Raw genomic sequence first — 24,069 nt, 5'->3', positions numbered from 1 at the left:
CGACTTAATCCCTTTGTCTGTCCTTGTTTGTCCCCTCTATGTTTAGCCCCTTGTGGGTAGTAAAGAAATATATTAATTATAAATGAGAAAATAAAGATCAACAAAACAATTGCAGCGTAGAAGGTGTTTATAAGCCATTTAAGAAACACACAAAAACCGTTAGATTCACTTCAACATTTAAATTTAATTTTTCAAAATATTTTCGTCGCTTTGAGACTACGACCTGTTCACTGACAAAATTCCGTGCTGCATCTCAGTGAACAGGTCGTGGTCTCAAAGCGACGAAAATATTTTGAAAATTAAATTTAAATGTTGAAGTGAATCTAACGGTTTTTGTGTGTTTCTTAAATGGCTTATAAACACCTTCCACGCTGCAATTGTTTTCGTTCCAGCACACGATCTCAGATCAAGTCACTCGCTATGCAAGTACATCTCCAATAAAGATCAAGTTTTAGTTCTAATTTTCCCATTTTGTTTTTCAGGGTACCAAATTCAATTTCCAAGGCAAAACTGAAAGTCTGGCATTCACCGTTGTACTGTATACCGTCTTCTCCGCATTGACGATGTCTCTACTCGTTTTGCGCCGTCTGCATCCGGTATTTGGCAAAGCAGAACTCGGCGGCCCAAATTTAACAAAATATATCACAGCATGTTGTACATTCCTTATGTGGATTCTTTATCTCTTGTTCTCCATCTTGCAAATCTCCGGAGTCATTACTGTCAGCATATAAACTCTCAGAAATATTCTCATCTACTCAGTTGACCATATTCTTCCAAGTAACTTTCCACTTAAAGGGACATAATATGTTCAAAATGCACTTTTGTATGCATAACGTAGGGCTGTATGTAAGCATATATGTGTTTATTTATTAATGTACATACATACGAAACTATGTATGTATGTATGTATGTATGTATGTTATGTATGTTATGTATGTATGTATGTATGTATGTATGTATGTATGTATGTATGTATGTAGGTTTAAAATCTAAGTTGTGTCCTCTTGAAATACATTTGCTAATTCCTGTACTCCAAAATTGTATGTAGAAGTTATATTTGTGTGAGATATGCGTAAGAGTTGAAAAATATTGGGAAAAATTTACACGTGTTCCGTTTACTATTAGGAGTTACAAAATTGTACATATAGGCATCTCACATTGGAAACTTCTTCAGACAGAGAATCAAACAATACATTTTTATGATTTGATTCTCTGTCTGAAGAATTCCTAATAGGAGATATCTTACATGTTTCTCCTACATGTACAATTTTGTAACTCCTATTAGCAAATGAAACATGTGTAATGGTAGATAAATAATACCAAAATTTTTTTCGAATCTCTCTCTATGTGTGTGTATGTGTATGTATATCTATATATGTATGTATGTATTTTTGTACGCATATAATTATGCATGTATGTTTGTTTTTTTTCAGAGTTATTTAAATTCTTCAAACTGGGCGTTTCATAAATAAATTCATAAGGCTACTTAGTTTGATTCAAGAGAGTTCCGTGAATTGTAAATAAGTGAATGCTAGTTGATTTGTGCATGTACGTATGTATGTATGTATGATGGATGGATGGATGGATGATGGATGGATGGATAAGAATTTAGATTTAAAATTTTCCATCTTTGTTGTTGTTGTTATTATTATTATTATTATTATTATTATTATAGGATACTAAGGCGGCGAGCTGGCAGAATGGTTGGGGAGCTGGACGAAATGCTTAACGTTACGTTCTGAGTTCAAATTCTGCCGAGGTCGACTTTGTCTTTCATTCTTTCGGGGGTCGATAAAATGAGTACCAGTTGAAGACTGGGGTTGATGTAATCGACTAATCCCGTCCCTCAATATTGCTGCTCTTGTGGCAAAATTTGAAACTGTTATTATTATAGGATACTTTAATTTAACAATATTTTCAAAATTATTAACATAATTTCAAAGGTATACTTACAGTTTTAAATTATATTGCTTTCATAATAATTAGAAAAACGAACTTGTTTCCATAATTATTGTAAATAAGATTTAATATATAAATGCAATTTAAAATTGTTTTATAAAAATGTTGGGTTTTTTTTTCATTATATGTTAAGATACTTACATAATTATAACGCTTTAATAATTATAATTCTAAATGGAAATATGATTTAAGGTTATATAATTTCATAATTACAACTTGTTTTATAATTATGATGTTCTTATAATTACCATATAAATAAAAATTTTCACATTTAAAATGAGAATTAGATGTATAATTTAAAATTGCTTTCATGCTGTAGCCTATTTTAATAATTATAACCTTTCCTAATAATATCATAATAATCAGAATTATTATTATTATTATTATTATTATTATTGAGTGAGAAAGCAGTGCATGCCATCAAAGTGGCACTGGGGTAAAATATACGAAACCCAGTATACCCATCATGACTACCCGTCAGATAAGGATACACTAGGCACATGCATCACAACCATATGTGCGCGACATGGTGATCTCATATCAAGATAAACAGCACATGATATTGCAGGTGGGGCCCAGATAGAATTTTCTTCTGGTCGAGTAGCCCATCCCGCTCAAAAGGTCCCTGAATAAGGGTTGTTTAAGGATATTGAACGAAACACCCATGTTTCCGGAGGAGAATTATTCAAACTCCAAAGAATCCCTCTCAACACAAGGGTATGATGCTCCCCCACTATTTCTGCTCGTGATCAGAGATGCACATATCGTCAGTCACTAAGGGACATGCTCAACTGGTTAAGGTCAAACAACTGTGGTATTGAGCAGAATATTTGCTGTAGCCCACCTTTTATACCAATGCACATGATGACACTTCCAATCAGTCAAGATCAGAAGCCACTGCCTGGTACTGCATAAGGGCATTTATTATTATTATTATTATTATTATCATTATTACTAAGGCGGCGAGCTAGCTGTATCGTTGGCACGTTGGACGAAATGCTTAGCGTATTTGTAGAAAATCTCATTAAAATTGTTCCTTAACGGTATTTCGCCCGTCGCTACATTCTGAGTTCAAATTCCGCCGAGGTCGACTATACCGTTCATCTTTTCGGGGATCGATAAATTAAGTACCAGTTGAACACTGGGGTCGGAATAAACGACTCATCCCCTCCCCCAAAACAGCTGCCCTTGTGGCAAAATTTGAAAATATTATTATTATTATTAATATTATTGTTTCAAATTGTTTTCATAGTTACGTTTTTTCATGACTATAATATGATTTCATAAAGCATAATTATAGCTTAAAATTATGCCTTTTATCATGCCCCTGATATCCTTCCATAGACCATAAATAGGTGAGGCACTCAGATTCAAATTCAATTCTATCCACGTCTTGAAACGTGAAGTATGAAAAATCTTCACTACATTCCGTTCTCTGTGATCTTTTGATATTTGACCAGTCACATGCTTCTCTATCTCTCTCTATCTCTCTCTCTTTCTGACAAACACACTCTGCTATCAGTTTGTCTTTGACTCTCCATCTTTTTGCTATAACATCTTGGAGCATTGGGTATCATTCAGATAAGTATTAGTAGTATAAGTCCTGAAACGTTGCATAATCCGTTGAAGTTTCATCAGTATATTCAAGACCTTAGTCAAGGTTGTCCAAACAGTGAAAAATGAAGTTCAAATTTGAATCAAAATTTGACAAAAACAAAATGGAAATGTGTATTGGAAGTTTTCTCGGTGCACTCTGCGTGTTAGTCGAACATCACTAAGACAAGCGGAGAAGTTTAAAGTAGTTCGGGGCCGTATTCTCGAGAGAGAGAGGAAGCAGGGGATTGAATTGGAGGCTAGAATTGCATGTGCTGGTACAGTAATGCGGTAGCTCCTGTATTCGATCTTCTGAAGAGGAGAGATCGGTAAGAAGGCCAAACTTGTTATCTTCTATTCGGTTTTCGAGTCTGTCCTCACATATGGCCATGAATGTCAGGTAACAACTGAGAGTATGATCGCAAATTCAAGCGGCCAATTCTGCGAAGGTTCTCAAGAGTAATGTTACTGAAAAGGAGTCCGTATTGCGTGTGCAATGCATATTTAAAATCATTGATGTATTAATATATTAAAAATAGGAGTTTAGGGAACCTTTCATGGTCGAGTCACTGTATTGTTCTCTGTATTGAGAACATGTTCTCTGTATTGAGAGGCCACGGCTCCAGTAATATGGACAAGTGATTAGAATGTCACAGGGAAGAATCTCAAGACAAATTCCTTGAGCCAAACCAAGCGGCAGATCTAGGAGTAGATCATGAGCGACGTGGTTGAGTAATATCCATAGTCTAAGATGATCACGCTTGAGAATCCAACCGGAACGTGTAATGATGGTTGCTTCTGACAGAGCTTTAAGGACGAGGAGCCTGAGAACTCAACCCCAATGCCCCTCCTTAGAATAATTGGTTGAAAAGCTGGATGGATGGATGCATGCATGCATTTTTATTGATTCTGACCTATATTTTAATTTTTTTTTTAATTCGGTTGCCCCTCTTTTCTCCTGATTTCAACTTTTATGATTATTCCTCGGTTTTATGACTCTGAAATTTTAAACAGAATGTCTGAAGATAAGCGGGAAGCAATTTGTTCGAAATTCCAATTCTGTAATAAAAGTGACATGATTTATAGATGGATGTGAATGTTCCAAGAGGATTCGCGTATATTTATTCCAATACTGCAGCTGTTTGTCATGGCAGCAGACTGGCAAAATTGTTAGACGCCGGTCGAAATGCTTAGCAGCATTTCGTCCGTCTTTACGTTCTGAGTTCAAATTCCGCCGAGGTCGACTTTCCATCTTTGTTGTTGTTATTATATTATTATTATTATTATTATTATTATTATTATTATTATTATTATTATTAATATAGGATACTAAGGCAGCGAGCTGGCAGAATCGTTAGGGAGCTGGACGAAATGCTTAGCAGTATTTCGTTCGTCCTTACGTTCTAAGTTCAAATTCCTCCGTGGTCGACTTTGCCTATTCATGCTTTCAGGGGTCGATAAAATAAATACCAGTTGAGCACTGGGGTCGATGTAATCGACTTATCCAGAAATTGCTGGTCTTGTGTCAAAATTTGAAACTAATATTACAGCTGTATTCATGTGTGTGTATGTGCATGTGTGTGTGTGGAAAAGAGTAGAAAGGCGTCGCACGCAGTTCGAGTATGCCTTCCCGGTGTAGCAAATGATTTATTCACTCGGTGGTGGAGGATGTGTTTATGTATGGATAGGAATATTAGTGAGGTCAAATATTTTGGTGTAAACATTATTGTAAGTATAATACATATCAACATATGTAAGAATATATCAGCGTGTGTCCATACTGCGTGTGCAATGTATATTTAAAAACAGTGATGTATAAATATATTAAAAATCAGTATTACTATCCGCGATGCTTTTATTTTTAATTAAAGATAAACAGTATATCATTTGAATCCATATTTAAATGGAATTTCTTAACTGGATTATCAAATTTCTTTTCACTATTATTATCATGTTCTCGTTAATAAAAATGATGAAATTTAAAGACACAAAAGTACCAAGAAAATGAATAATTTATAATGTTACCTTAATGTTTTTACATAATGTTAAATCTTCGTAACATTTGCATGTCCTTACAAATTTCTATTTGTTTATCAAACTTGATTCAAACTTTAACGTCTATCTCCGTCATCTACGTTTCTGTTTCCTTTCTGTGTATACATGAAAGTATGGTTCTTATAAATTTATACTCCGTGGATGTATATAAAGACATAAAGATGGATTTATATATATATAAATATGTGTATGTAACTATGTATGTATAATTAGTATAGCTACACAAGTGTGCCCCCACCCGACTCGAATTTCTTTCTTCATAATTTTCAGAAACACGGATATTTTTTAATGAAACTTTCTTCAAATACTTTTATGATAAGTGTAGATTCCGATTATATTGGTTTTACGAATATAATCTACGATACATAACTGATTAAGAGATTCAACTTGTTATCTTATCCTTCGATTATAGAGTTTCAATAAAGTTCTGAAAAGTCCATAATCGAATCTACACCATAAGAAAGGTATTTGTAGAAAATCTCATTAAAATTGTTCCTTTTTTCTGAGGTTATACAGAAACAAAGTCGGTGAGACACTTGTATGCCTCACCGGTTTCTGTAGGTATAACTATGTTGTTGTTATTATTATTATTATTATCATCATTATTAAGGCGGAGAGCTGGCAGAATCGTTAGCACACCAGACCAGATGCTTAGCTGCATTTCGTCTGTCGCTACATTCTGAGTTTAAATTCCGCCGAGGTCAACTTTGCCATTCATCCTTTCGGGGATCGATGAAATAAGTACCAGTTACACACTGGGGTCGATGAAATCAACTTAATCCCTTTCCCCAAATTTGAGGCCTTGCGCTTCCAGTAGACAGAATTATTATTATTATTATTATTATTATTATTATTATTATTATTATTATTATTATTAATGTGGCAAGATGGCAGAATCGTTAGCAAGCCCGACCAAATGTATAGCTGCATTTCGTCCGTCACTACGTTCTGAGTTCAAATTCCACTGAGGTAGACTTGCCTTTCTACAACCGAAGTCGATAAAATAAGTACCAGTTGAGCACTGGAGTCAATTTAATCGACTGTCCCCTTTCCCACAAATTCCATGCCTTGTGCCTATAGTAGAAGTGATTATTATAATTTTATTTTAATTTTTCAATAGGTTCAAGATACAAAGTGACTCAGAGGCTGAGGGTTTCGTGCATAGCAATATGCGAATTCGGCTTTTGAGTTACTTTGTAATTTCTGCCGATTATATATATATATATATATATATATATATATATAATATATATATATATATATATATATATACACATACACATACATATATACATATATATATATATATATATATATACATACACATACATATATAAATATATATATATACATAAACATACATATATACATAAACATACATATATACATACACATACATATATAATATATATATATATATATATATATACATAAACATATATATGTATCTATATGTATATATATGTGTGTGTATATATATATATATATATGCTTGTATGTATATATATATATATGTATGTATGTATGTATATGCTTATATATATATGTGTGTGTGTGTGTGTGTGTGTGTGTGTGTGTGTGCGCGCGTGTGTGTATGTGTGTATATTCATACATGTATATCTATATATGAATGTATGTGTATAAGTGTATGTAACTTGACATGTCATTTTATCGTAAAAACATTCCAAACATAAGAATCCCACTGTCTGATTCATAGAAATGTTTGATTCCAGGCGTTTCTTACTTGGCTTTTCTTGTAATATTACCACAACTTTGGTGATAAAATTTGATGGCATTAAGTGATGGCTTTTAATATATTCATACATCAATTGAGTTTAATGGCTACTAAAATTCTACAATGGGCCTCCGGACAACAAAAGAATATTTCAGAAACAGTCACTTCGTTTTCACTTTTATCGTTTAAATATTAGGGAATATATTAATGAGAAATAAAAAGAAAACTGGATTATATTCCGAATTTAAAATAAAGGATAACAAAAAATGATGGCTTCCACAGAATTCCATACACGTTCATCTAAGAGTACTGAGAATTCTATTTCTGGTTAAACATGCATCTAATTTTTCTTTATATTTTGAAATTATATATTCTATTATCTTTCTGCTTTAATCTGCTGTAAATACTGACGGCTGTGACAGCCAAAGCTATAAGTCTACTCACAAAAGGCTAAATTTCTTCTTTTCCACTGATTTCCTCTTGTTAATATTGTTAAACCACTGGCTGTTATTTTTAATATCCTTCTACACCATTAAATTTATGTACAAAACTTACATCGTTATATTGCTCTGTATACATTAAAAAGAATTATACATTTCCATTTCAAATTGTTTTTCAAATACTTTTTAAAATGCTAAAAAAAATATGCTTTGCATAATATCTTGCTTTTTTGCTTTCTTTTTCTAAGCATATCTATCCTCTTTTTGAAAATCACGCACGCGTATATGTATATACGTATATACATATATACATGTGTGTGTGTGTACGGTGTGATATATATATATATGTCTATATATATGTATATATATATATATATATATATATATATATATATGTATATATATATATATATATATACATGTATATATATATGTATATGTATATATATGTATATATATATATGTATATATATGTATCTATATATATATGTATATATATGTATCTATATTTATAAGTGTACATATGTATATATGTATGTATGTATATATGTATATACATATGTATATATGTATATATATATGTATATATATATGTATATTATATGTATATTATATGTATATATATATATATGTATATATATATATATATGTATATATATATATGTATATATATAGTATATATATATATGTATGTATATATCACGTGATCACGTGACCGACCAGGCTATCAGATGTTGCTACACATCGTTGGTCACAATCGGCTTCGTATTGTTTTAGCCTTCAGATGACGCCACCCCGCTGGCTAAGCGAGCAGGCCATACGTATATATATGTATATATGTATATATATATATATGCATATATATATATATGTATATATATGCATATATATATATATATGTTATATATAATATGTATATATATATATGTATATATAATATGTATATATATATGTATATATATATATAATGTATATATATATATATGCGTATATATATATGTATATATATAATGCGTATATATATATGTATATATATATGCATATATATATATATATATGTAATATATATGTATATATATATGTATATATATATGTATATATGTATATATATATATGTATATATATATGTATATATATATATTATATATATATGTATATATATGTATATATATATATGTATATATATGTACATATATATATGTATATATATGTACATATATATATGTATAATATATGTATATATATATATATATGTATGTATATATATATTAATGTGTCATTAACTAAAATTTCAAATAATATTTTCCGTTTTGAAATTTTAGTTAATGACACGCTTTTCGAGAGTTAAGTAAACTTTTTTATTTAAGAAATTATATTGTATTCTATATAACTATTGATTATTAAATTTGAATTTATAATTATTTGAGTTGTTAATGATAATTTAGATATGGACATTTATTTAATTATTATTAGTTTATAATTATTATATCTGAACGCAAATTTTAAGATATTAGTTAGTCACTGTGGTATATAGATCGTAAAAATGTTTTTGATAACGATGATAATAGTGATGATAATAGTAATAATAATTTTTTTTTAAAACAGGTTGTACGTTTTTAATTTGATTTTTCAAATTTTAAATTGTATTTCATAAATATATTCTATAGATATTTATAATATTTATGTAAGTAATAATGGACTAATCTATTTTTGGTTATATGTTTGTATATTAATTGATAGAGAAAATTTTAGATTTTTAATTACTATATTTGTTGATTATAATTTAGATACTTATTTTTATGTATTTATTATTTTATAATTATTAGATGTGAACTTAAATCTAAAAATATGGATCTTTTCGGTTTGGACGGCAGTTTTTTCTAGCGGTGTCATATGAAATGTCACCCATAATTATGACCCTAGAATCGATCTATTGCATTTCAATCTCTTTTAGGGTTAGGGTTAGTTAGGGTTAGTGTTAGGGATGGGGGTAGGGTATCTTTTTTTCTTCAGAAATGTAAATAAACCCAATCTGTTTCTTAAACGAGGGACATATTCATACGGCACAGAATGATTTCACCTCAATAGACGTCATTGATTTATTTTGAAAATAAATATTGTTTTAACTTTATTTGCTCATTTATTTAACTATTATCATTAACCTGAAGATTGACTATAATTTTAAATCTAATTTATTTCAATTGAATTTAAACTTAATTGTAATTCGAATTTAATTGTAGCCATGAAACGTACGTAGTTTTTTTTTACTTATTATATATTGATAGTTCATTTTTATACTTTTTGAGATCGAGTTATATGTTTTATAAAAATATATTTTATTTGTTATTTATGTTTTGGTTTATGTCTATAACTGTTTGAGTTGCATGATAGTGGTTTTATCTCTAATTTATATTGTGAAATTGGATTTAATGCTAACTTGAATTGTTCTCTGTAAGTTTGGAGTTATAATCCCTAATGTTATTGTTATATACATATATATATATATATATATATATATATATATATATTATATATATATATATATATATATATCATATATATATATATACATAATATTATACATACATATATATATTATATAATATATATACATATATATACATATATATATATATAATATATAAATATATACATATATATACTATATAATATATAATATATATATATATACATATATATATATATCATATATATATATACATAATATATATATATATATATATAATATATACATATATATATATATATACATATATATATATTTATAATATATTTTACATATAAATTATAATATATATATATACATATAAATATATATACATATATATATATATGTATATATAATATATGTATATAATATATATATGTATATATAATATATATGTATATATATATATAGTATATATATATATGTTAATATATATATGTATATTATATATCTATATGTATATATATATATGTATAATATATATATATATATATATATATATATATGTATATATATGTATATATATCTATCTATATATCTATATATGTATGTATATACATATATACATATATATCATGTATATATATATATGTAATACATATATATGTGTTTATATATATATATATATATATATATATATAATATATATGTATATAACAATAATATAGGGATTATAACTCCAAACTTACAGAGAACAATTCAAGTTAGCATTAAATCCAATTTCACAATATAAATTAGAGATAAAACCACTATCATGCACTCAAACAGTTATAGACATAAACCAAAACATAAATAACAAATAAAATATATTTTTATAAAACATATAACTCGATCTCAAAAAGTATAAAAATGAACTATCAATATATAATAAGTAAAAAAAAACTACGTACGTTTCATGGCTACAATTAAATTCGAATTACAATTAAGTTTAAATTCAATTGAAATAAATTAGATTTAAAATTATAGTCAATCTTCAGGTTAATGATAATAGTTAAATAAATGAGCAAATAAAGTTAAACAATATTTATTTTCAAAATAAATCAATGACGTCTATTGAGGTGAAATCATTCTGTGCCGTATGAATATGTCCCTCGTTTAAGAAACAGATTGGGTTTATTTACATTTCTGAGAAAAAAGATACCCTACCCCCATCCCTAACACTAACCCTAACTAACCCTAACCCTAAAAGAGATTGAAATGCAATAGATCGATTCTAGGGTCATAATTATGGGTGACATTTCATATGACACCGCTAGAAAAAACTGCCGTCCAAACCGAAAAGATCCATATTTTTAGATTTAAGTTCACATCTAATAATTATAAAATAATAAATACATAAAAATAAGTATCTAAATTATAATCACAAATATAGTAATTAAAAATCTAAAATTTTCTCTATCAATTAATATACAAACATATAACCAAAATAGATTAGTCCATTATTACTTACATAAATATTATAAATATCTATAGAATATATTTATGAAATACAATTTAAAATTTGAAAAATCAAATTAAAAACGTACAACCTGTTTTTAAAAAAATTATTATTACTATTATCATCACTATTATCATCGTTATCAAAAACATTTTTACGATTTATATACCACAGTGACTAACTAATATCTTAAAATTTGCGTTCAGATATAATAATTATAAACTAATAATAATTAAATAAATGTCCATATCTAAATTATCATTAACAACTCAAATAATTATAAATTCAAATTTAATAATCAATTGTTATATAGAATACAATATAATTTCTTAAATAAAAAAAAGTTTACTTAACTCTCGAAAAACGTGTCATTAACTAAAATTTCAAAACGGAAAATATTATTTGAAATTTTAGTTAATGACACATTTTTCGAGAGTTAAGTAAACTTTCAAACTTCTCCGTGTGTATTACCACATTTTCACGCGGTACAGAGGCTACTGCCGCGAACTTTTTGGCTGGATCATGCAGCTGGTTTGCTTCTTGAATTATTTCGACCGACATATTCGTTCGAAATAAATTTACACAATTTAATCCCAGAAAATGGGAAACCTATAATTTTTTACTTTTTTTTCCCTCTCAACGAGGACAACAATTCGAATCCCAACTCCGCTGGGGGCGAGACGTATCAACAAAGCCTACAACATTCGAAATTAAATTTTTCATACAATGATAAAAATACAGTATCCCAAAAAACGGGAAACCTATAATATTTTTTCCTCACAACGAGGACAACAGTTCAAATCTCACTGCCGCTAGTGGTGGGTGCCACAATAGAACCTACAACGGCTACAATTTAATTTTTCACACAATAATAAATTGATTATCCCAAAAAACAGGAAACCTGTAATATATTTTCCTCTTAATACGGATAACAGTTCAAATCCCACCCTCGCTGGGGGAGGGGGCACGACAATAAAGCCTACAACGGCTTTAATAAGTTCAATATTTCAACAATTCGCAACAGCAAAAGTGGTTTTACACAAACAATTACTTTCTCCCGTCACCGGGAAAAAGCGCAAAAATTTTCAAAGTTTCAAAGTTCAACAACGTTCAACAGTTTGAAAATGTTCAACAATAAACAGTCAACAATTTCAACAGAAAAATTATCCAACGTTCAACAAAACGTTTGACTCACCGCCAAAAAAACACGTCTATCCACGAGACAAGTAAGCAAGCTACTTACCACACAGCCACTCCTACGCCTACCTGTTTCAATCATGCTGGAGCACCGTCTTTAGTCGAACAAACCGACCCCAGGACTTATTCTTTGTAACCCTAGTACTCATTCTGTCATTTTCTTTTGCCGAACCACTATGTTACGGGGACATAAACACACCAGCATCGGTTGTCAAGCGATGGTGTGTGGGGACAAACACAGACACACAAATACATGCTATATCGAAGACATTTGCCCAAGGTATCACGCAGTGGGACTGAACCCGGAACCATGTGGTTGGTAACCACACAGTCACTCCTCACATATTTACTTCAGTCATTAGACTGCAGCCATGCTGGAGCACCGTCTTGAAGGGTTCAGTCGAACAAAACGATATCAGGACTTATTTTTAAGCCTGCTGCTTATTCTATCGGTCACTTTTGCCGAATCGCTAAGATTACGTGGCCGTAAACACACCAACACCGGTTGTCAAGCAGTGGTGGGAACCAAACACAAACACACAACACACAGACACACACATATATATACACGACGGGCTTCTTTTTGTTTCCGTCTACCAAATCCACTCACAAGGCTTTAGTCGGCCCGGGGCTATAGAAGAAGACACTTGACCATGGTGCCACACAATCTGACTGAACCCGGAACCATGTGGTTGGCAAGCAAACTTCTTGACGCACAGACACCTTGTTTCTCTGAGCTGTTGCAACTGCTTTTCGTTTTGCAGTGGAGATCCTATTCCTTGTCAGCCGTGCATGCCGTTGGTCATCAATTTGAGATGCTCTGGCTTTTGTAGCGCGCAGTCTGTTCGTCTTCCCTTTCTGCAGCTCTCTCTTTCCCTGGATAGAGACATTCTTTTGGCTGACCTTGACATTGTAGATAAATTTGACACTTTCCTTCTAGGTATGGTTATATAAATATACAGAAATACACGGGTGCAGAAGATAGTAAACAATGAAAATAACTGGGTAACGGAAATTATATGGCTTAATACGACGGGTAGAAAGTAAATAAGAAATGTTTACAGACAATAAAGAATTGTGCGGGTTGAAGCGAAATTTGTCACTTGGTGAACCAAAGAGCCAGTATCGAAGGAAACATAAAAAAGACCGTAACAACAGAAAACACAAAACCGTTGCAAATGTAAATAAGAAATTTTTAGGATAATTAACTAAATGTACGGATTTAAGTGAAATTTTTTAAGTTACTTCTCTCAGTAAATTATGAACTTACTTTTATCAGTAATTCCGTCAACAACAAAAGACACAAAACGTTGCAAATGTAAGTAAGAAACTTGTAGGCAAATTTAATGAAGTGTACGGATTGAAGTGAAAATTATGAAGTTACTTCTGTCAGTAAATTATGAATGAAATTAATTTCATCAGTAATTGTGAACTTCTTTCTGTCAGTAATTTGTTGCTGTTGTTTGTAAATAGTGATTGAAAACTCACAGTGAAAACAATAGCGATTGAACTGAAAGTGAAAACAATAGTGTCTGGAAAAGGAAACTGAAAACAATAGTGTCTGGAAAAGGAAACTGAAAACACAGTTGAAAAATACGGCCGTTATAATCTTTTACACACATACACACACAGACAGAACGTGATTTATTTTTTAGATTTACTAACTGGAACCAAGCTAAGGGCGGAGATTACCCGTTCGTTGATTAGGGCCGTAAAACTTTATTGAGCGCAACAGATTTAAGGGTGATAACCCGTCCCACCTAAAGCTCAGAGAATTTATATTTTTTTTTACAAAATTAACTGACCGTAATGTTTTACTATATCCAAGGCCATTGGAATCTGACGATGCGTATGTAAAGGTAAAGCGCTTTATAGGTGCGAAACTATTGGTCACTCCATAACAGACCATATAACTTTCTATAAATACATTACTGCTCTAAAGTATAGAGTGTACTTCTTTTTCGGATATATGATCCACTGACGAGCCAGTACATACATACACATACATTCTTTAAGTTCGTTCTCAGGAATCGTTTTCGAGTACACATATAAAAGCTCCTATCTTATTTCGGCTGCTGCCTAATGGTACCAACTTGCAATAGGAGTTTTATGGAGTTGTACCGAGTTGTGCCGTTTTAATGTAGGATAAATATAGTAATAATAATAATACTCCATAAATGGAATTTATAAATATTTTAATGCATTGCTACGTGCGTTTCCACAAATAACTTGTTTCTTGTGATCATAGTTCGTATTCCTGGGATGATTACAGTACAATCCGTAATATCCATGGACATCAGGTGAATTTTAGTTTAAGCGTTCATTTCATCAGGCGATATGGCATTAAAGTTGGAAGTAACGAATGTATAACTGAAGGATGTTTATCAATTTTCACCAATCAAAAGGTTCATTTGAGTATACGGGCAGTGCTGTGTGTATTTGGGAAGGAAGAATAGAAGGTGGTGGAGAGAGAGAAAGAAATGGTAATGATAAAGGAGTGCGTAGTGAGGCTAAACTTGTTCTGATATTTGTGAGGGCATAGGGATGGGTAGTATAGTTCATTGGTTTGACCTTAGTCACAGCAGGCACTTCCTCAATGAATTCAGATGTAGGGTCAAGAAGCAAACCTTGTTTTGGTGATGAAGTTCATTGTCTGGGTTGACAAATGATATTCCCTTAAAGGGTCCTTTTAGGTACAATGACATAGCAAAGGAAAATAAAGGTCTACTCATATCTCGGTACTACGGACTAAAAGCGGGGAACATCGATCTGATGAAGCCGATAGTCCGTAGGTACCAACATTAAGGTTAAGTTACGTTAGGAGTGGCTAATATCAACAATTACATTACGAAAGACAGAGGAATAAATACAGTACTGTACTTTTAATCAAGTACGCTATCCAATCTGACAGTGTTAAAAAACTTGTATACTGTAAATATACACTATAATACAGTAAATTCAACATTTTAAATTTAAGATCAGATTTACCATCGATGGTGAAAAGCCGTGATTTTGTCCGCTGCTTCCGAAATCCGTTAAAGGGAGATCCGTAGTACCGAGGTCTGAGTGTGTATACATATACAATATCATGTATAAAAATGTGGAGGCGCAATGGCCCAGTGGTTAGGGCAGCGAACTCGCGGTCATAGGATCGCGGTTTCGATTCCCAGACCGGGTGTTATGAGTGTTTATTGAGCGAAAACACCTAAAAGCTCCACGAGGCTCCGGCAGGGGATGGTGGTGATCCCTGCTGTACTCTTTCACCACAACTTTCTCTCACTCTTACTTCCTGTTTCTGTTGTACCTTCAAGGGGCCGGCCTTGTCACTCTCTGTGTCACGCTGAATATCGTTAAGGGTGCACGTGTCTGTGGAGTGCTCAGCCACTTACACGTTAATTTCACGAGCAGGCTGTTCCGTTTATTCGGATCAACCGGAACCCTCATCGTCGTAACCGACGGAGTGCTTCCCATGTATAAAGAATGCTGAATAATTATGATAACCTACAATATCATTGGACAAGATGTGATATCATTAGAACCAACGGTATTATAACCAGAGGCAAATATATTTCGAAGAAGCGTATGCCAACATCTAAGATCTCAATCAAACAATAGGTTCTTTGATCACTGTAATAATTTACAAGAATATCAGAGCCAATTTCTTTATTTTCCTTTTTCCTTCATTTCTTCTTATTTGCGTTCCATCTTCCTAACTGAATTTGAAAGCAAAATTTTTCTTTATTCACACGTGATAAATTCTTTATATTCTAAAGAACTCTACTTAGATTCTTGCTACTCACTCCAAGAACTGTTATTACTTTTGTGTTACTCTCACCAACTCACGAAATGAATACATTGAACAACTGATATTACAAATAAAATTTTTCGATATTTCGTTTACTCCACGTCAACAAGTGTAACGTGTAGTATACGTTGCTATTTTATTGTTAACTAGCAGTATTGCCCGGCGTTGCTCGGGTTTGTAAGGGAATAACTATATAAGCATTTTTAGAGATGTAAAGTATAACAGCCATCTCAATATGGTAACCACAAAGGGGGGGTGTTACTGTAGCTTTTTACGTTCTGAGATTTAATAATAAATTTTTAGAGAGTTACTTCCCTTATGTATGCCAAAAATGCATTAAAAATGGGAAAAATTGATGGTAATTTTTTTTTAATCGTAGACTCATCGTAGACGCGCGCTAATACCCAGAAGGGCTCGATATGAATCACGACTATAAGATACCCGGTTTTGGTTAAACTGCACCGCAAAATGTGGGAGTAGTTAGGAATCTAAATCGTAGGAGACAGACAGCACACAACCTCTCTTTTATATATAAAGATACTTCGACAAGCTATGCTGTGTCTAGGGAGGTCATTATGCCAATGTTATTAACACACGCACTGGTTTAATTCCACTCCTTTTGAAAACTTAAAAACCAATCGATTAGTTAGTTGGATATTTAACCAATTGACTAATAATAACGAAGTGGAATTGAACCAGTGTACGTGTTAATTATATTGGCATAATGACTCTCCTGAGACACAACATTTGTGTCAACACACAAATTCGCATAAAGAATCTTGCAAGCTAGATACAAAAACGAAATTTCGACGAGCTACCTAGCACCTATACCACGCTGAGGAGTGTTCAATGAAAGGCAAAATGAATCTGAAGATATCTGCCTTAATTGTTACTGCTGCTTGTTTGTTTGTTGAGCGAAGCGGTCTTCGTCCCAGTAGGAGAAGTCCGAAACATGGTCCTTTGCTATTCGTAAGACCCGCAGAAGAGAAAGCAGGTCAAACCCCGACACCAAGAGCATCGACGGATAGATGAATGCGCATCCAGGTTCAGCGGTTGCGTAGGAAGTCGGAGACAAGAAACGGGAAGAAAGAGTGACAGAAAGTTGGAGCGAAAGAGTACAACAGGAGTCGCCACCACTACCCCCTGCCGGAGCCTCGTGGAGCTTTAGGTGTTTTCGCTCAATAAACCGCGATCCTCCGACCGCGAGTCCGCTGCCCTAACCACTGGGCCATTGCGCCTCCATTAGTTGCTGCTGCTGAGGATGATGATGTTATCTTCGTTCGCTTAAAGGTCATCAGGCGATAAGAAATTCTCCAAGAGATACCGTTCTGAACCAAACTGTACCCTTTTTTCCCAGGTGACACTCATCTCGGTCAAATCTTCCCACACAGTCCTGTGCCACGTCTTCACTAGCCTCCCTCTCTTTTCCTTCCTCCTCCAACTGTCCACTCGACAGCTATCCTTGCCGGTCTCGCCAACGATAAGTGCGATACATGGCCCAGCAGCTTTCTTCGTTTGGTTGCAGACTACTTAGGCCAGCTCTTTTCATGATTTCATTGATTGTGATTTTGGTCACGTCAGGTGATCTTCAGGATATATTATAGATGCTGGCGACGCAAAACATTCACCCTATTATTAATGAAAAAATATCAGTCGTAGATTATGTTTGCATTTCTTTTACTGTATGTGTTTACACTTTAGCTGAATATTTTAATCACCAAATATACTTTCATATTAAACTGTCAGTGTTTAATAATTATTATGTAAATAGTATTCAAACAAATTTAATCTTATAGCATTTATTTATTTTTCCATGCCGACAAATTTACGGTTTAATATTGCAAACATTTTACTCTTTAATACTTTGGCAAGTTATGAAGAAGCTATGCTTTGTTTTAGAAGCCTTCTAAAAAAGATTAAATATGTCTCCTCTATTTATCAAGGGAAAACATATTTTCAAATATTTCTCAGTAGACACAACGTCATAAATTTGCGAGTGGGTATATTTGATTAAATTGATTCTAAGATTTGAAGGATACTTATTTTATCGACTGCAGAAGGTCGCGTGGCTAAGTCGACTGGTGAGATTAAACAACACCCAAACCAAAAAGGACAGAAACAAAATGCCGCAAAAAAATGTCTTGTCTGATGCTACAGCAACTTTGTCGCCCTTCATATTCCTCCATCAGAAGTTTATGATAATGATGTTAGGATAAACTAATATTTTATGAGTTCTAGTCTTTAATTTATCTTTTTTACTCTTTTACTTGTTTCAGTCATTTTGACTGCGGCCATGCTGGAGCACCGCCTTTAGTCGAGCAAATCGACCCAGGACTTATTCTCTATAAGCCTAGTACTTATTCTATCGATCTCTTTTGCCGAACTGCTAAGTTACGGGGACGTAAACACACCAGCATCGGTTGTCAAGAGACGTTGGGGGTGGGGACAAACACAGACACACAAACATATACACACACACTTACATACATATATACGCCGGGCTTCTTTCAGTTTCCGTCTACCAAATCCACTCACAAGGCTTTGGTCGGCCGGAGGCTATAGTAGAAGACACTTGCCCAAGGTGCCATGCAGTGGGACTGAACCCGGAACCATGTGGTCGGTAAGCAAGCCACTTACCACACAGCCACTCCTGCGCCTATATAGTGACTATTCATAGAAATTATTCATTCTTTTATGTTAAGACTATAATCCCCCAAATTATTTTGACTCTAGTACAAGCTTGATATAAATTTACAAATCTTCTGTCTTCTTTGAAGGAATCCAGATAAGTGCTTTTATTCTTTTTGAGAAGATCGTGACAGTAATGAATACTGAATTTTAATGATAAGTAACTCGTAGGTTACTACTATCTGGCTGTCAGATAAATTCGTTCGTTTTATTTCTACTTGGCACTCCTGAAAAGAGATGAAATTTATTCAATAAATTTCCAGTGGCTGTGTAGTAAGAAGCTTGCTTCCCAACCACATGGTTCCGGGTTCAGTCACCAGTGCGTGGCACCTTGGGCAAGTGTCTTCTACTATAGCCTCGGGCTGACCAAAGCCTTGTGAGTGGATTTGGTTGACAGAAACTGAAAGAAGCCCGTCGTATGTGTTTATATATACATATATACATATATATATATATATATATATATATATATATATATATATATATAATATATATATATATATAAAACTGTAGTTGTGTGAGTGTCTGTCTCCTACGATTTAGATTCCTAACTCCTCCCACATTTTGCGGTGCAGTTTAATCAAATTCGGGTATCTTATAGTCGTGATTAATATCAAGCCCGTCTGGCTATTAGCGCGCGTCTACGATGAGTCTACGATTTTAAAAATAATTTAACATCATTTTTTATTCCATTTTAATGCATAATTTTTCGTGTGTCGATGGCGGCGGAGTTGGCGTCCACGCTCACAGCTGCACCTGTTTGCTTCTCCCCCTTCTTCCCTCCCTCGTGAATTTGTGGGGAAGGGAGTTTAAGGAAATCAACGTCGTAATGCGTTGTCAAGGTGACCAGCGTTCTTTTAGAACAACGACTTCATGGCTTGAAGACACCAAAACATAAATGGTTAAGAAAGCCCGAATTGGCATCTATAAGGGAAGTAACTCTCTAAAAATGCTTATATAGTTATTTCCCTTACAAACCCGAGCAACGCCGGGCGATACTGCTAGCATATATATATATATATATATTGATATGATTTGATCTAGTTTCAGCTCATGAGCAGTGGCCATGCTGGAGCACCTATGTGTGTGTGTGTGTGTGTGTTTGTGTGTGTGTATGTGTGTGCATGTATTTGTTATTTGTCTGTTTGTCCCCTTCACCATCGCTTGACAACCGATGTTGGTGTGCTTACGTTGCCGTAACGTAGCACCGTCTTTGATCTTTGTTGGCACACTCTTTGATCTCTGTCGGCACCGTCTTTGATCTCTGTCGGCACCGTCTTTGATCTTTGTCGGCACCTTCTTTGATCTTTGTCAGCACACTCTTTGATCTCTGTCGGCACCGTCTTTGATCTTTGTCGGCACATTCTTTGATCTCTGTCGGCACCGTCTTTGATCTCTGTCGGCACCGTCTTTGATCTTTGTCGGCACACTCTTTGATCTCTGTCGGCACCGTCTTTGATCTCTGTCGGCACCGTCTTTGATCTCTGTCGGCACCGTCTTTGATCTTTGTCGGCACCGTTATTGATCTTTGTCAGCACCGTCTTTGATCCGGTTTGATCAGGCTTGATCCAGTTTGCACCGGTCTCATCCGGTTTGATCCGGTTTGAACCGGTTTGATCCGGTTTGAACCGGTTTGAACCGGTTTGATCCGGTTTCAACCGGTTTGTCGGCACCATCTTTGATCTTTGTCGGCACACACTTTGATCTCTGTCGGGACCGTCTTTGATCTCTGTCAGCACCGTCTTTGATCTTTGTCGGCACCGACTTTGATCTTTGCCGGCACACTCCTTGATCTCTGTCGGCACCGTCTTTGATCTCTGTCGGCACCGTTTTTGATCTTTGTCGGCACCCGTCTTTGATCTCTGTCGGCACCGTCTTTGATCTCTGTCGGCACACTCTTTGATCTATGTCGGCACCGTCGTTGATCTTTGTCGGCACACTCTTTGATCTTTGTCGGCACAGTCTTTGATCTATGTCGGCACCGTCTTTGATCTCTGTCGGCACCGTGTTTGATCTATGTCGGCACCGTCTATGATCTTTTTCGGCACCGTCTTTGATCCAGTTTGATCAGGCTTGATCCAGTTTGCACCGGTCTGACCCGGTTTGATCCGGTTTGAGCCGGTTTGAACCGGTTTGATGCGGTTTGAACCGGTTTGAACCGGTTTGATCAGGTTTAAACCGGTTTGATCCGGATTGAACTGGTTTGAACCTGTTTGATCCGGTCTGATCCAGTTTGATCCTGATTGAACCGGTTTGAACCGGTATGATACGGTTTGAACCGGTTTGTCGACAACGCCTTTGATCATTGTCGACACACTCTTTGATCTCTGTCAGCACCGTCTTTGATCTTTGTCAGCACACTCTTTGATCTCTGTCGGCACCGTCTTTGATCTCTGTCGGCACCGTCTTTGATCTTTGTCGGCACCTTCTTTGATCTTTGTCAGCACACTCTTTGATCTCTGTCGGCACCGTCTTTGATCTTTGTCGGCACCCGTCTTTGATCGATGTCGGCACCGTCTTTGATCGCTGTCGGCACATTCTTTGATCTTTGTTGGCACACTCCTTGATCTCTGTCGGGACCGTCTTTGATCTCTGTCGGCACCGTCTTTGATCTTTGTCGGCACACTCCTTGATCTATGTCGGCACCGTCTTTGGTCTCTGTCGGCACAGTCTTTGATCTTTGTCGGCACCCGTCTTTGATCTCTGTCGGCACCGTCATTGTTCTCTGTCGGCACTGTCTTTGATCTCTGTCGGCACCGTCTTTGATCTATGTCGGCACCGTCTTTGATCTTTGTCGGCACCGTCTTTGATCTTTGTCGGCACCGTCTTTGATCAGTTTCATCAGGCTTGATCCTGTTTGCACCGGTCTGAACCGGTTTGATCTTGTTTGAACCGGTTTGATGCGGTTTGAACCGGTTTGAACCGGTTTGATCAGGTTTAAACCGGTTTGATCCGGATTGAAGTGGTTTGAACCGGTTTGAACCGGTTTGAACTCGATTGAACCGGTTTGAATCGGTTTGATACGGTTTGAACCGGTTTGTCGGCACCGCCTTTGATCTTTGTCAACACACTCTTTGATCTCTGTCGGCACCGTCTTTGATCTCTGTCGGCACACTCTTTGATCTCTGTCGGCACTGTCTTTGATCTCTGTCGGCACCGTCTTTGATCTTTGTCGGCACCGTCTTTGATCTTTGTCGGCACACTCTTTGATCTCTGTCGGCACCGTCTTTGATCTCTGTCGGCACCGTCTTTGATCTCTGTCGGCACCGTATTTGATCTATGTCGGCACCGTCTTTGATCTTTGTCGGCACCGTCTTTGATCCGGTTTGATCAGGCTTGATCCACTTTGCACCGGTCTGATCTGGTCTGATCCGGTTTCATCCGGTTTGAACCAGTTTGATCCGGTTTGAACCGGTTTGAGCCGGTTTGAACCGGTTTGATCAGGTTTTTAACCAGTTTGATCAAGATTGAACCGGTTTGGACCGGTTTGATCTGGTTTGAACCGGTTTCATTAGGTTTAAACCGGTTTGATCAGGAATGAACCGGTTTGAACCGGTTTGAACAGTTTTGATCCGGTTTGAACCGGTTTGACGGCACCTTCTTTGATCTTTGTCGGCACACCCCTTGATCTCTGTCGGCACCGTCTTTGATATATGTCGGCACCGTCTTTGATATATGTCGGCACCGTCTTTGATCTTTGTCGGCACCCGTCTTTGATCTCTGTCGGCACCATCTTTGATCTCTGTCGGCACCGCCTTTGATATTTGTCGGCACAGTCTTTGAAATCTTTCGGCACACTCTTTGATCTATGTCGGCACGGTCTTTGATATCTGTCGGCATCGTCTTTGATCTTTGTCGCACTGTCTTTGATCTTTGTCGGCACCGTCTTTGATCCGGTTTGATCAGGCTTGATCCAGTTTGCACCGGTCTGATCCGGTCTGATCCGGTTTGAACCGGTTTGAACCGGTTTGATCAGGTTTAAACCGGTTTGATCTGGATTGAACCGGTTTGAATCGGTTTGAACCGGTTTGAACCGGTTTGAACCGGTTTGTCGGCACCATCTTTAATCTTTGTCAGCACACTCTTTGATCTCTGTCGACACCGTCTTTGATCTCTGTCGACACCGTCTTTGATCTTTGTCGGCACCGTCTTTGATCTCTGTCGGCACACTCTTTGATCTCTGTCGGCACCGTCTTTGATCCGGTTTGATCAGGCTTAATCCAGTTTGCACAGCTTGATCCGGTTTGATCCGGTTTGATCCGGTTTGAACCCGTTTGATCCGGTTTGATCCGGAATAAACCGGTATGAACCGGTTTGATTCGGTTTGAACCGGTTTATCGGCACCATCTTTGATCTTTGTCGGCACACACTTTGATCTATGTCGGGACCGTCTTTGATTTCTGTCGCCACCGCCTTTGATCTTTGTCGGCAACGTCTTTGATCTTTGTCGGCACACTCCTTGATCTCTGTCGGCGCCGTCTTTGATCTCTGTCGGCACCCGTCTTTGATCTCTGTCGGCACCGTCTTTGATCTCTGTCGGCACCGTCTTTGATCTCTATCGGCACCGCCTTTGATATTTGTCTGATCCGGTTTGATCCGGTTTGAACCGGTTTGATCCGGTTTGAACCGGTTTGAACTGGTTTGAACTGG

The 24,069-nt window shown here is 35.1% G+C and overlaps 1 protein-coding gene across 1 annotated transcript in view; it reads left to right on the top strand.

Moving 5' to 3' along the window:
- The window catches only part of LOC115211727 (sodium/calcium exchanger 3-like), a 360,402-nt gene extending 359,254 nt beyond the window's left edge, over window positions 1–1,148 (top strand). Inside the window, exon 11 of the mRNA XM_036503191.1 lies at window positions 483–1,148. Within this exon, the coding sequence (XP_036359084.1) occupies window positions 483–731 (249 nt within the window). The 3' untranslated portion in view covers window positions 732–1,148. The remainder of the gene's footprint in view (window positions 1–482) is intronic.
- The last annotated feature ends 22,921 nt before the right edge of the window (window positions 1,149–24,069 follow it).

Source organism: Octopus sinensis, linkage group LG5 (genome assembly GCF_006345805.1).
Source record: "Octopus sinensis linkage group LG5, ASM634580v1, whole genome shotgun sequence".
NCBI lineage: Eukaryota > Metazoa > Mollusca > Cephalopoda > Octopoda > Octopodidae > Octopus > Octopus sinensis.
This window is presented reverse-complemented; position numbering and strand designations above follow the sequence as displayed.